Source organism: Bacillus rossius, chromosome 1, assembly GCF_032445375.1.
Source record: "Bacillus rossius redtenbacheri isolate Brsri chromosome 1, Brsri_v3, whole genome shotgun sequence".
In the NCBI taxonomy this organism is placed as follows: Eukaryota; Metazoa; Arthropoda; class Insecta; order Phasmatodea; family Bacillidae; genus Bacillus; species Bacillus rossius.
Genome location: NC_086330.1, coordinates 40,907,837 through 40,921,348, shown reverse-complemented (window position 1 = coordinate 40,921,348; position 13,512 = coordinate 40,907,837). Strand labels below are relative to the sequence as shown.

Below are 13,512 nucleotides of genomic sequence, written 5' to 3'. Positions count from 1 at the left end.
CACAACATCGAATTCGTAAAAATTTTAATTTAATCTTATAATTTTTAGCTATCACTTTTGTTTGAAATAATTTTTGATAATACAAACCAATTTTGGATGGGGTTAAAAAAACATGCGGTTAGAATGAGAAAATAAACAAAACTTCCCTTTCCGATATATTATCGAATCTATACTTATTTATGTTTAACTATCTAATATTGACTTAAACTAATGGTAATATATATTTTTTTGTTTATTCAAACATTACTGCAAGGGGTGGAAATAACAAGGTTTGAAAGTAAAAAATAATCATTACTTATTAATAGATATAATATAATATCCATTATAATTTATTGCCTGAGTCCTAAACTTCATCTAAAACTTTTTCTGAAACAATTATTGATAAAACTAATTATTACAGTAAAACATTGGTTAAAATTCCAAAACAATTCGAAACTTTCATAGTAACCAATACGTTTGAATTTATTTTAAACTTTCTTAATATTATCTTTACCTATGTTTCAAAGCTAATTTTAATACGACCACGTTATTAGTGCAAGAAATGAAAAGTAGTGTTTGAAAGTAAAAAAAAATCATATAATTACATAAGTTGGTGTATAAAATGAAATTTGTTTTAAGCTATTCAATGTTGCGTTCTAAACTTTTCAATGCTAGATACATTGAGTTAAAAATAATTGTGATATTTTTGCTGCATGGCAAATAAGAAAATATTTAATGGATCATTTTGTAATATTTGATGACATAAATATGTTTTGTACATTAGGTTCTTAAAATGTTACAGAAGTTTATAAATGTTTCAAAAATATTTCCAGAGTAAATAGGTCCTTCGAAATCTACCAACGCCTGTTAGCTGCGCAGAAAGTTTTTTTCTTTCGAAATTATAGATACAAATTACCAATCGTGACGGGTGTGAGGTAAATGGGATGAAAACCAATTAATAGAACTAATTATTTTTCGGGGACTCCAAATAATTACAGTGTATTCAAATAAAAATAGATTTAAAGATTAGTACCTAAAGGCATCTTCTAGCTACAAACTCTTTAACTCATTACTCAACTTGTGGGATTAACAACAATTTCAAAGAGGATTTTAATACAATTCTATCCTACATTTGTATAACGGGCTTTGTAAGTTTTCCCCAAGTACATAACGCTTATATTGTGACAGTACAGAACCATTTATCTAAAAATAATTAAAATAAACATAGCTTTAACTATTTAAAAAATATTTAAAATTAACACAATGCTTAAACTCAGTCTTTACACTTGGAAGTAAAAGTTCAGACGAAATTTAGATTTTTTTTTATTTCAGAGAAATAAAAAAATATTTAAATACAGTGTAACACCAAACTTTTATTTCCCATTAGGACGAGACTCTTAAAATTGTATTATCATAAAACGTATTCATTGCTACTCCTTACGTGGAGACGTCATAGTTATAGAGCAAGCAGGTATAACAAAGACGAGTATTTGTTGTGGAATTGAACAGTTATTTTCGAGGTTTTGTTAATACTCCAATAAGATTCTTGTCATTTAATCTACGAAGTCGCCCGTAGATTTACCAACATCCCTGGATTAATTGTGCTCAGTGTTTTTCATTCATATATAAGTTAAATTGCATTTGTAGCAAGGAGTGCTATCTGCACGAGACGAATTGTTTTGGTCGTGGGTGAACAAATGTCCTGGAAATCCGGGGTTGTTATATTTTTAAACCTCACTTACCTGTTTCCCGAGGAAAAAACGTCTTCACAGAGCATCATTTCTTCTCCACGTTTTGTGCTTCGCAGCAGTGAACCATACTATATATTCTATATATATTATATATATAAAGAATATATTTTCAATTTAAAAAGGCGGATACGTTATACAAAATATTACGTACTGCGACAGTGCTGCAGCCACAAAACATGGGGTGACTTTCGCTACCACAAAATCGAGGATTTTTAGTCTCCTGTTAAATTTGACCCAATCGAAAATTTAGTAATTACAGTTGAAATTTCAACTTTTCTGGTAACATGTGAAAAGTTTACCTCCGCAAGCCTTGTGCGTCGCACCGATAACGTGCAGCTAATAATAGCTCTTTGAGCGCTCCACAATATTGCATTTATTAAACGTTATTATTACAGTAGACATTCAGTGAACCATACAATTTTTCTACATTTTTAACTGTCAAAATGTTTTAATATGTTTTACAAAATATGGAATACATCCAATAATATTACAAGAAAGGATTTTATTCAAATTTAAGAGGAATGAGAATCGACGTGAAAAACGCTTTAATAAATCTTGTGCATAATTAATAATCTTTAAATAAGTATATTTGTTAAAAGTCTGGTGCAATTTTTCTGGCCACTAAAACGTTCTGAGCTGAATGGTGTGCACATACTGTGGCGCTGCTGAAGTCGCTCTTGCTGGGTACACGATACGCATTTCGGGGCGCATGAGCGGTCAGAACAATTGAACCAAATATACTAATATGAAATATTTGTAAAAAAATTACATCCGGCCTTTTATGTTTATATAATCTGCATTTTTATTAGCATACATTAATAAAATTCTTACTTTACTGATTTCAACTGTCCATAAATTTTAAGATATTATAAATTTGTAACTTTTTCAAAAATACCATGTAAAGTAATGTCTTAAGAATGTTTTGGCGTCCATCCTGAGAGTCGACTTTAGGAATTGCGTTTAAGAAATGTGATATATTGGAGCGCTCAAGAAACTATTATTTAGGACTTAGCTGCACGTTTTCGGTGTGCTGCACAAGGTTTTCGGAGATAAACTTACCAGAAAATTTGTAATTTACAATGTAATTAGAATTACTAAATTTCCGATTGGGTTAAATTCTCCAGAGACTAAAAATCCTCGATTTTGTGGTAGCGAAGGTCACCCCATGTTTTGCGGCTGTAGCACTGTCGCAGTACGTACACAACACGTCTACGCTCAGAACGCTTTAGCGATGCAATCAATTACACTAGCCTCTTGAGAAATAGTTATGTCACTATAAAAGTTAAGAAATATTCCAAATTTTTAGGAAACGTGATTATTTTGTTGGGTTTTTCATCTTTACACTTATCGTGTTTGTATGTCCTTTATTGAGATAAAAAAAACTTATTTTATTTTTTTTATCGAATTGTCTTACATTTAATATAAATATTCAAAATTTTTACAACATTAATGTGCGTATTATTGTTTCTAGTGATTTTGGTAAGTTTATGGAGAGTCTTCTTTAAAACAGCGTAAATGGGAAGCATTTTAATGGACTGCTGTATGTCGCTGTCATATAGGACTTAAATTGCACGTTTTCGGTGATACGCACAAGATTTACAACGATAAACTTTCGGTATTTAACCAAGCATAGTAGATTTTACCACAGTGCAAAAATTCAGCTTATGACAAAATTTTTTGATGTTTGTGCCTTTTGAAGTATTTTTTGCCTGATAAAAATGTTAAAACCCTTGAACGACAAACCATATAAAATCACGGAGCACGGAGTAAACACTATCTATTGGTGAATCGTCTGTCTATTTTTTTTTTCATTCGAATAACTACTGATTTCAGTAAACTGTGCGCTAAATCTAACTGTACCATTAAATATAACGTTACATTAAATATATTTTGTGGATACTGTATTTATTTACCCAGTCATATATTTTCTAGTGTCGCTAAAAATTAATTTGTAGCGTTAACTAGAACGACATTAAACCATTATTTAGTTGGTAGACGGGGCAACGGGGCGAGTTTGAGAGAGTATCATGCACGTGACTTTTCGAAACGCCCTCGGAGTCGAAGACGTCGTTCGGTCGACTGGAGCCACGGGTGAATAGCGGGGCACGCGGAAATTGTTAATCTTTCCGAACCCGCGGAGCTGAGGGGCTGGAAGTTGGCGAGGAGGTAGTGGGGATTGAGGGCTGGGGGGGATAGGGGGGCAGAACACCCTCTACCTCCCCTTTTAACTCGCACAGCAAGATCGGTCCGATCTTTCACTTCCCCCTCCTGCCCCCCGGCCCACCCCGAAGAGAGCCCGGGTATCTTCACGCGGGGCAGAGACCTGGAGTCCGAAGGAAGCAGAAGGGAGGGGAGGAATCGTTAAATTCATTAGTCCTAAACTAGATTGCAGTTGTGAACGGCCGGCGATGGAGAGGGGGAGGGATGACGGGGCAAGGGTTTGGGAAGGCAAGACGACCCTCCTCGGCTCCGGCCGAAGTGACCTTCTTTACGTCATCCGCACGACGGAGAGAGTGCGAGTCGAGGTTGCAGGCTTCCGACGGAAGGAAAAAAAGTTTGAAAAGGCCGGACGCCAGAGCAAAGGAGAGCGGGGGGGAAAAAAAAAGAAGGTCTCGGAGAAAAAAAAAAGGAATGACATGTGGTCAGGACTCCGGGGCAGGATGGACGGGAGAAAGCTAGAAGATGGGTAGCGGAAGGGTGAAGCAGAGGAGTAGGAGGAGGCGACGTTAAATGATCTGCTGTCAGGTTGATAAAGTCGCGGCAACTCATAAAGCGGCGGGTCCAGATGGCGACTTGGGTCGAGGCGTCATCATCAGCGCCTCCCTCGCTCCGTCCGGCTGCGGTGAAACACCGGCGATCACGTTCGTAAAAACTTAACGAACTTACAAGATTACAACCCTGCATTTAAGCCCTTTAAACATTTCCATTACTCCTCTGACATCGCAAAATATATTTTATCTTTTTTTTTCGCATTAGTTTCTGCCATTTTCTGACGAGGGCTATTTGACTACTAGGATTTTTGCTGATTTGTTACACACTGGGTAAGGAAGTTACGGTTTAAAACAATAGCGAAGTGTGGATTATAGCCAGTGGTTTATTAAACAATTTTTAAAGAAAAATCATTACACGATTCAAAAATGACCCATGATACGAGCTTTATAACTTTGTGTTCAATCACTCGCCTCAGCTGCGTACACAGAAGCTATTGTAATTAAGTGAAAACCTTCCCGTTACAGATTTATAAATATCTTTATTTTTTGTTTTGATAAAAGTGTTTTATTTTAATTCAACTGAATTGTTTGTTTTAAAACTATATAACACGGAACCGTAGTCAATTTTTAAGCCCAAAAAATTAATAAATAACGTCAACATGACAAAACTAACAAAATTAAAAATCTCATGAGCTCTCTATGAACTATTGTTATAATAATTATCTTATTTTGCACAAGCTTACTCAAAAAGTTCTTTAATAATAGAAACTATAAAAACAACTAAAATAGAGTTTTTTTTCTAGTGCGCAGATTAAATTCAAATTTCGTAGAAGGTTGGTTATCAAACTAAAATAAAAAGTACTTTTCAAATTTTCTAAACCCGACTTTTTTCTCTGATGGATTAAAGATTAATTTTCCCGACGTAAGGTGTCATGTGCACTTAAATATCTTGACTGTCCAGTAATAATATATTTTTTTAGAATCCTTATTTAATATTTATCAAAATTATATACCGCTTCACCAAAATATTAAACTGTCTCTTGTAACACTCGATTAGGGTTTAAACGAACCTTAATAAATTAGCATATGCAAAGGTCTTCTCTCAATTGCTCTAAAATAAGCAATATTTAGCCGAAAAATTTGAATATCTTTAAAGTTTATGATAAAGAGATTTGCTCCAAGCCATGAGGGTTACAAATTATTGATAATAATTTAGGTCGTAGCATTGTCTGCTAAAAAATAGACTACTGTTTAGTAATGTCAATACATGAAAAGTTTAATTATTCAGTACTAAATTATATTTTTATTCTGTTCATATTTTTTTTTAAATTCAGAATCGTAGTAAACTGTCATTTTCTAGATACTGTGCACCATTGTTAAACATAGCAATTACTGATATCGTATATAATGTCATAATTTTCATTGCAACGCATATTTAAATTAAGCCCAATTCGTTTACAAAATTATTTTAGAGATGTATATACATTGTTTTGAGAACGAATCAATATTTACGAGCACTATTTTTTTTAAAAATTTAAATAAAGAAAAATAAACCGTCTGTAAAATTTTGTAAAATGTACAGATATTTTAAAGACAGCCGGTTTTAGTTTACGAAAAGAATTCAATACGCTGTAAATGACGTAATATGTCAGGGAAAAAAATACGTGCGCTCTTTCAAGAAAGAGTAACTGAAGATAGCGTGAGATAAACCGTCCATAGTTGCAGCCCATGCGTATAAATTACGCTGATTCACAAGCACGAAACCCAAATTCGAGGTTGGAGCCAGTAAAAAAAGAATACCCTAAATTCTTCTGCGGGCAGTTCTCACGCAACAAAAATAAAATAAAATAAATTTAACAAAAATACCAACACACCAGAGGCTCCGTGCAGACGCCTTTGTTACCGAAGTCACAATCACCCCTAAATAACGCAGAGGAAAACCCCCCGCGCTAATCCGTTTGTCAAGGGGCGGGGGGGGGGGGGGGGTGTAATGGGAGCGGTGGGGGTAAAAAGAAAGGGGGATGGGGGATAGAGTCAGCTCGGCCTCGTGTCACCCCGTCATGCCAGCTCGCGGCTAAATCCGACGGGCTTTGGCCCTCGTGGCATATTCAGCCCTAGCGTGAGGGGGGGGGGGAACAACCCCTTCTCTTACCACGACCATTTTTTTCCCTCCTCTAATGTCCCTTGTTTTGTTTTCGAATTGCCGCGTGAATCACTCCGACCTTGTTTAATATATAGAGTCGTACGCCGACTTGGCCAGGCGCGCAGTCTACGCGCTATTTACACAAGCGCTGAGTAATCTCTGCCGGCTATTTATCCCCGCTTCACGTCCGTAAATTTATTAACTTCGCGTCCGCACCCGCCCGAAATTTCAACTGTTGCGTTACAATACATTTAAATTAAGTTCCCGATATAGAATAACGTTTCGTGTATCGACTTGCCCCTTCTACCACCTACACACCTGAATTAATCCTGGCGAGAGTTGCGCGGTGAAATACTGTTTGCGAAAATATGACCGAAACCCGACTGTATTTATACACGGCTTAACTTAATTAACTCGGGTCGCTTTTGTTTTACTGCCGCGAGCCTGTGCCCGTGCTTGATGACAATGTTTCAGTGCTTAAATTTCCTCCAGTGATTCATCTAAACGACGAATAATCACCACGCCACTAAAAGGAATTAGCCAATTTTAAAACCAGTTAACTACTTGCAGTTGCTTGGCTTCTGCGAAGGCGAACATATCACTGACGTTTCGGTCGACGTTACATTCGCCATCGTCAGGGAGCAGTTGTACTATATCTAAACAAAGAAAATTTCAAGGTTTGAAAAAATATATTTAACGTATATATATAAACTTACGAATAAAATTTAACACACTGCAAATTTCTCCCTGATGTCGACTGCAACGTCGACGGAAATTTTTCATTTTGTTGAAGTTCAGTCACTAAAATGACTGCAAGTTTGACCGTGTTAAACATAAAAATAAAATAATGATCTGTAACGGGACATACACCCTAAAGCCTATGTGAATAAATTTGCAATTTTAAAAACTCTATAAAATCGAATAAATGTGTTTTACATTGTAAGATTATAAAGTAGAATTTTGTAGATATTTTATATCACACAGTTAGTCACACGTATGTCCCATTACAGAAAAATTAACCGGCTCTATGCTTTTGAACAGATCATACCAAGGGTGAGGATTTAACCACAAACTTTCACGTATCTCCTAAGCGATCACGACCAACAAATAAGCACTCTGGTCATATTACTTTAATGAGAAAACAAAAACGCTAATGAAAGTGTAACCATTGGTCATTGTCGTAAAGGTTTTTTTTAGAAGCCATGTGGGAAGATGAAATGGGAATTGGATTAATGTATGGTTGGACGAAATAGGAATACCCCAAGAAAAGCAAAATGGTTCACGGAAACGTCCGCCACATTTCCCGCTGAGGAAACTCCGCCACCAATTGGGACTCGGATTACCTCGGTGCTGGATCGCGGGTGACAAGACAAATTGACCACAATTGAACACGTAACCAATGTAGTTTAGAACTCTGTGTGCCTGTGTGTGCGTTGAAGTGTTAAGAGTATTTGGGTTGGAGAGGCGGTTTGATAAGTGCGACGCTCACTGGGACTTCTAGCACGGTAATCGCCTCTAAGCGCAAGGCGGTGGACTGGCGCGCAGTCTTCACGACGTGCATAGGGCATCTATGAGATTAGAGTGGTGACCGATAACATTATACGGCAGAGAAATGAAGATTAAGGTGTAATGCAAGTCCCTTGAGTGCTTTCCATAATAAATACTGTTTTTTTTTTTTAATTTTATCTTTATTTCCCAAGAAAATTTTAACGTTATTGTGTGGTACATATTGTGAGCATTGGATATTTTTTTAGTAGGTAGTTAAGTTGAGGTTATGCTTTTACTTTTGTTTATTTATTTACGATGAGAGTTTCTTCAAATGTCAGGTTAATTTATTAGAGATAATTTTGATTATTTGTGTATTTAAGTAAATAATTTTTTTATTCTTTCAATGAAAAAACTTCACTTCTTCTAGTTTTTAAGTGATTATTGGTAGGGGCAAAACTTATGGGTTCGCGTCACCGACATGCTAGTGATATACTTAATACCTACCAAAATCATTTCCTTGCGTACATTTGACGTAGAAATGATTTCATATTACACATTAAAAAAAAAAAATTTTAAGTTTTCACTTTTGTCGACAGTCCCCATGACTGACTTTTAATTATTTTTTTTTCAAGGCTAAAATTTACTCTTGAAAATACGGGTTTTCACTTTCATGAAAATTACGGGTTTTAAAACTAAATCGGGGAAACAGAACTCCCGATTTGAATTTAGAGTGCATTCTCAAACAGACCTTACTTGGATATCTTGATGAGTTTTGAAATCGCGTGGTCATTTTTTTTCCCCCAGAGCTCTGCACACCGTACGCGCGCGCCCTCGGCACATGAAGTCCGCGCGGCGGCATCGAGCCGCGAGAACCAGATGTGTCCCTCGACCGTGTCTGCGCACGGGAGTGTCAACCCGGCGATCAGACTCCTGCCGTAAGGACGATACCACCAGGTCTCTGACCAGCGGTCAACACTCCCCCCCTTTCCACCAATCACGTTGCTCGCCAGGTCGGAAGAGGGTCGAGGAAGCTGGAAAAAAAGGGGGAGCGAAAATGTAATCGTCCTCCATTTTTACATCACCGTCATTGATTGGCAAGCGAATAACTAGAATCCTCTTGTCACGGGCTGATCGATCACTCATCGCAAAAATTGGTTTCGCATTACATTAAAAATGCTTTTAGCAGACGGGTCATTCTTATGTTTTTTATTTTGTAAGTTCATCCTGAAACGGAATTAAAGTCACCTGGTTTAACATAATAAGGTTCAGGCTGCTTTTTTCTATATATTTAATTACTTTAGTTTTAATAGTTTCATTTTGTGAACTTCCAACGCCAAACCATTTTTTAAAAAATATTAAACTGTCCATTTATAGTTATTATAATGTTTCAAAACAATAAGAATGTATCCACTGTTGAACTAAGATCACAAGTGATAAACACTTATATCGCAATCAGTTTTATAATAATACTGAAAATATTGCACACATTTTTGGGACATGTTTACATTCCGTTTTTTTTTAAATAATCTTTTACAGTCCATAGAAATTCGTGTGAAAGATATTAAACTCCAAATGAATTAAGCTTTTGAATTTTAACGTGACTCCCGGAGTCTTTACACTCTCTTTGGTGCCGGACATAAATATGCGGTCTAATAGACGGTCCGTCTTACGGGCATTGAACAAGCGGCAAAGATGGTAGCATTGAAACTCGCGTGCCGGACGGTGATTAATGGATCTTTGGAACGAACTAGGAAAGAACGCGTGTCTGTCCAGGGTCCATGCGAAATGGGGTGTCACTGATACCAACCTTCCGAGACGGTCGGCGTGACTTTGACGCTGCGGTGCTCGGGCAGACGACCCGAGGGAAAGAACAACCCTTTCGCGTTGCGGGAAAGACTTCCAGGGATATCACATAGATGGCGGTCAGTGAAGGGGGAGAGTAATTTCGGAACCCGTCCGAGCATTCATTCACGGGGAAACTCTTCACAAACCCGCGTTTCCGTTCGCCACCTCTTCCCTTCCGAAGAACCCTCCATAGAGGGAAGAGCTCGCATGTGAATTAATGAAGGTCTCTTTGGCTGTTGGGCGCCACCCCTCTGCTTTGTTCGCGCGCCGCCTGGAGCGCTGCTTCTCGCCGGGAGTAACCCTCCTTCTGCAGTGCGCGCGCTTTGAGCGGCGCGCTGGGTCCCGCGCTCGTACACAGAATATTTAGTCAGACCGCGAGGGCTGTGAGGTTTTTCCAGGGGTCGCGACGGGACGGTGCGGGAATTTCAGACAGCCGCTGCAGTGAAAGGGAAAACATAAATTCTCTCCAGGGTGGATCAGGATTGGTTTCGCGTGTCACCCTCAGAAAGTTTAGGAAAATGTGCTGACATATTTGGTGGCAATTTTTCTCATAGAAAAAGAAAACGCCCAGAAACGACTTTGTAATATTGAGTTTGCCCAATGGTTACGGGTAAAATGAAAAGTTAAAAGATCATTAAAATAGTTAAATAAAAAACTGAACATTGAATATACATCTTTATTAATATGTGTTAAGTAGTTTAAAAACCAACTAATGATATATAATTTGAATGTTTCCTTTATATATCTCTATAAATGGGTAGCTTTTAACTTATATACTTTAAGTATTCTTTCATAAAATTTAGTTATGGATAATAATACTTCAATGAGTCTAGTGACTATAATAATGAAACTGCTCTTACATGGATAGAAATGTAAGTGTTAATTTCAAGCTAAATACTACTCAAATGTTAAGTATAGAAAAAAAATAAATTGGTAATTTTAAATGACTAGTTTCTAGACGTAAATTCTGGGATCTAAATGTCCTATAGGCCACTAACTTTATTGTATGTATAGAAAATTGACTGATCAATAAATTGACTGATTATTGTATTTGGTTCGTGGCTTACATGTCCTAAAATACCTGTCAATATCTGCTGCTGACAATTACACGTGCGTTCAACAAAATGCATACCGTTTTAAAATTAAGTTGTACGTTTTATATTGTATTATTTATTTTTCTTGACATAAGAAAGTCATCAAATACTTACTGCATTGAAATTCAGACTAACTAAGTTCTGTCATTTTCTAACCTCATATATTATTTTATAGCTGCATCCGTAATGGCAGTTATATTGGCCGAATATCTGTACCTCAGAAACAAACATGCTTAAGCCACATTTAGGGAAAATTTACAGGAGCGTGGGAAAAAGACTGATTCTTCAATGATTGCTCACAGCATCCTATGCGTGCGGCTGGTAAAAAGGAATTTAAGATTAATTTCTTCCAAAAGAGGGAAATATATTCAACAGCCACAGATTAATAACATTAAAAGTGAACTCAAGATCATCTGGGTCAACTTAATCTTTGGACTTAGGTAGATAATAACAATAGCGTACGCAGAATTTAATTTCAATAGAGAGAGGGTGGGGGTAGATATTTTCACAGTTTCCCCCCCTCTCCACCACAAACACATGCATTCAACTAGATTAATACTATAAATTTTATTTTGTTTTGTATACAATGTTATGGTTTGATTGAAAACAAACTTAAAATCATAATGTGCAATAAAAAAATTTAAAAAAAATCACTGACTCTGGACTTGAGATTGTTTGACTCTTAGGTAGAGATACGCTGTTCAGTTTCAGGACCAAGAGTTTGGCTTGACTGCGATTTTTTCCCTTTCTATCCTAGATAAAACTAATGTATTTTATAGGAGGGGTCCAAACCCACTACTACTTAAAAAATATTTGTAGGAATACAGTTGCTTTTAATGTGAATATGCAGATTCACAATATCTGAAAATTTACATTATTATTTCTGTACTATTTGCCAAACAATTATATTATACTTGCTTTATAAAAATACTGCGATATTCTATTGTAGTGTGCGTCGTCACTTTCCCTTGCTTATTTTACAGCCTAAATGTTTTTTTTTAATGGCACATAAATATTCATGTGAAATTACAGATAGGCTACATGTAAATTTTAACATTCACACTTAAAATAGTGTTCGCAGAAACACCGCGTTCGGATTCTTACCAATAGTTTATTTGCTCTGTGTTGTCGCAGTGTTTCCAATTGCTGAAGTCATTCGTAAAAACCTTTCCTGAATAGCTTTCCAGTATTAACTACGCACAATAACAAGCATAATAAAACGAAATGAAGTCTAATTATTGAATAATGAATATCCCGTGGTTGGAAAAATAGGGATTATCTCGAGAAAAGAATTTTATTTATGCAAAATAACCATAGACACGTGTTGTCCAAAGTAACAATATATTACTGAGAAACTGGTTTAAAAAGGAATATTCAGCAGTAGTAAGGAAGTGATATGAGCGGCACTCACCGGCTGACGTAGTCGCCCTCGGAGCGCGAGATGTCGGCCTTGTCGCTGAACACGAAGATGCGAGACGAGCCGCGGTACCACTTGATGCTGTGCAGCTCGCCGCACTTCTCCTCGTCCACGCGGCACGGCAGGCGCACCGTCTGCCCCACCAGGCCGCTCACGTCCAGCTGCGGCAGCCCTGCAACACGCCGACACCACTCGGTCAGTCCGGCTCCCAGTTCGCGCTGCTCAGCCCGAGCCGACAGTGTGCATCGACCTCCAGCCTCCCCCACACTCGGTCAGTCCAGCTCCCAGTTCGCGCTGCTCAGCCCGAGCCGACAGTGTACACAGACCTCCAGCCTCCCCCACACTCGGTCAGTCCAGAACCCAGTTCGCGCTGCTCAGCCCGAGCCGACAGTGTACACAGACCTCCAGCCTCCCCCACACTCGGTCAGTCCAGAACCCAGTTCGCGCTGCTCAGCCCGAGCCGACAGTGTACACAGACCTCCAGCCTCCCCCACACTCGGTTAGTATTGTGGCTGCTGTTGCTGTTGTACGTATCGTTACATCGTAGAATATGGACGAAACTTTGGATAATGCAAATACAGTTTCACATTTAGTTAGAAAAAAAGGAGGGAAGATATCAAACCAACCAAAAAAATTTGGCTGCGACGACACTCAAAACGATGGACGCGTGGGCTCACTGTCTGGACTCACAGTTTGGACTCACAGTTTGGACTCACAGTTTGGACTTGCGAGACGCTCTTCCCCAAACACGTCATTTTAAACTGAGTGCTCTTTAGTTTACAGACCAATTTAATAGGAAGCCATCAGTTAGTCCATCATTTCCTTCCACCATCCTTGTTCACAAACGGCAGTTCCGATTGTTAAGGTGCCGACTGATATGTTCGAACTGACAGTTAGGACTGTGAGAAAGGGGCGTCTTTAATTTTGCCGAGGCGATCCCTTTCAACGAAAAAAAAAAATAATGTGTCGCGTTATAATTGATTCCATCCTCACACTGAGCTATTATTACAGGCTTTTGATAATTCAATGTACCAGTTCTATATCCGGTTTATTAAAGAGCTAAATTCTGTCAAAGCTTTATAAA

The 13,512-nt window shown here is 37.7% G+C and overlaps 1 protein-coding gene across 1 annotated transcript in view; it reads right to left on the bottom strand.

Moving 5' to 3' along the window:
• Positions 1-13,512, bottom strand: part of LOC134546198 (uncharacterized) — a 450,062-nt gene that overhangs the window by 99,991 nt on the left and 336,559 nt on the right. Inside the window, exon 2 of the mRNA XM_063388846.1 lies at positions 12,423-12,600. Coding sequence (XP_063244916.1) covers positions 12,423-12,600 — 178 coding nt within the window. The remainder of the gene's footprint in view (positions 1-12,422; positions 12,601-13,512) is intronic.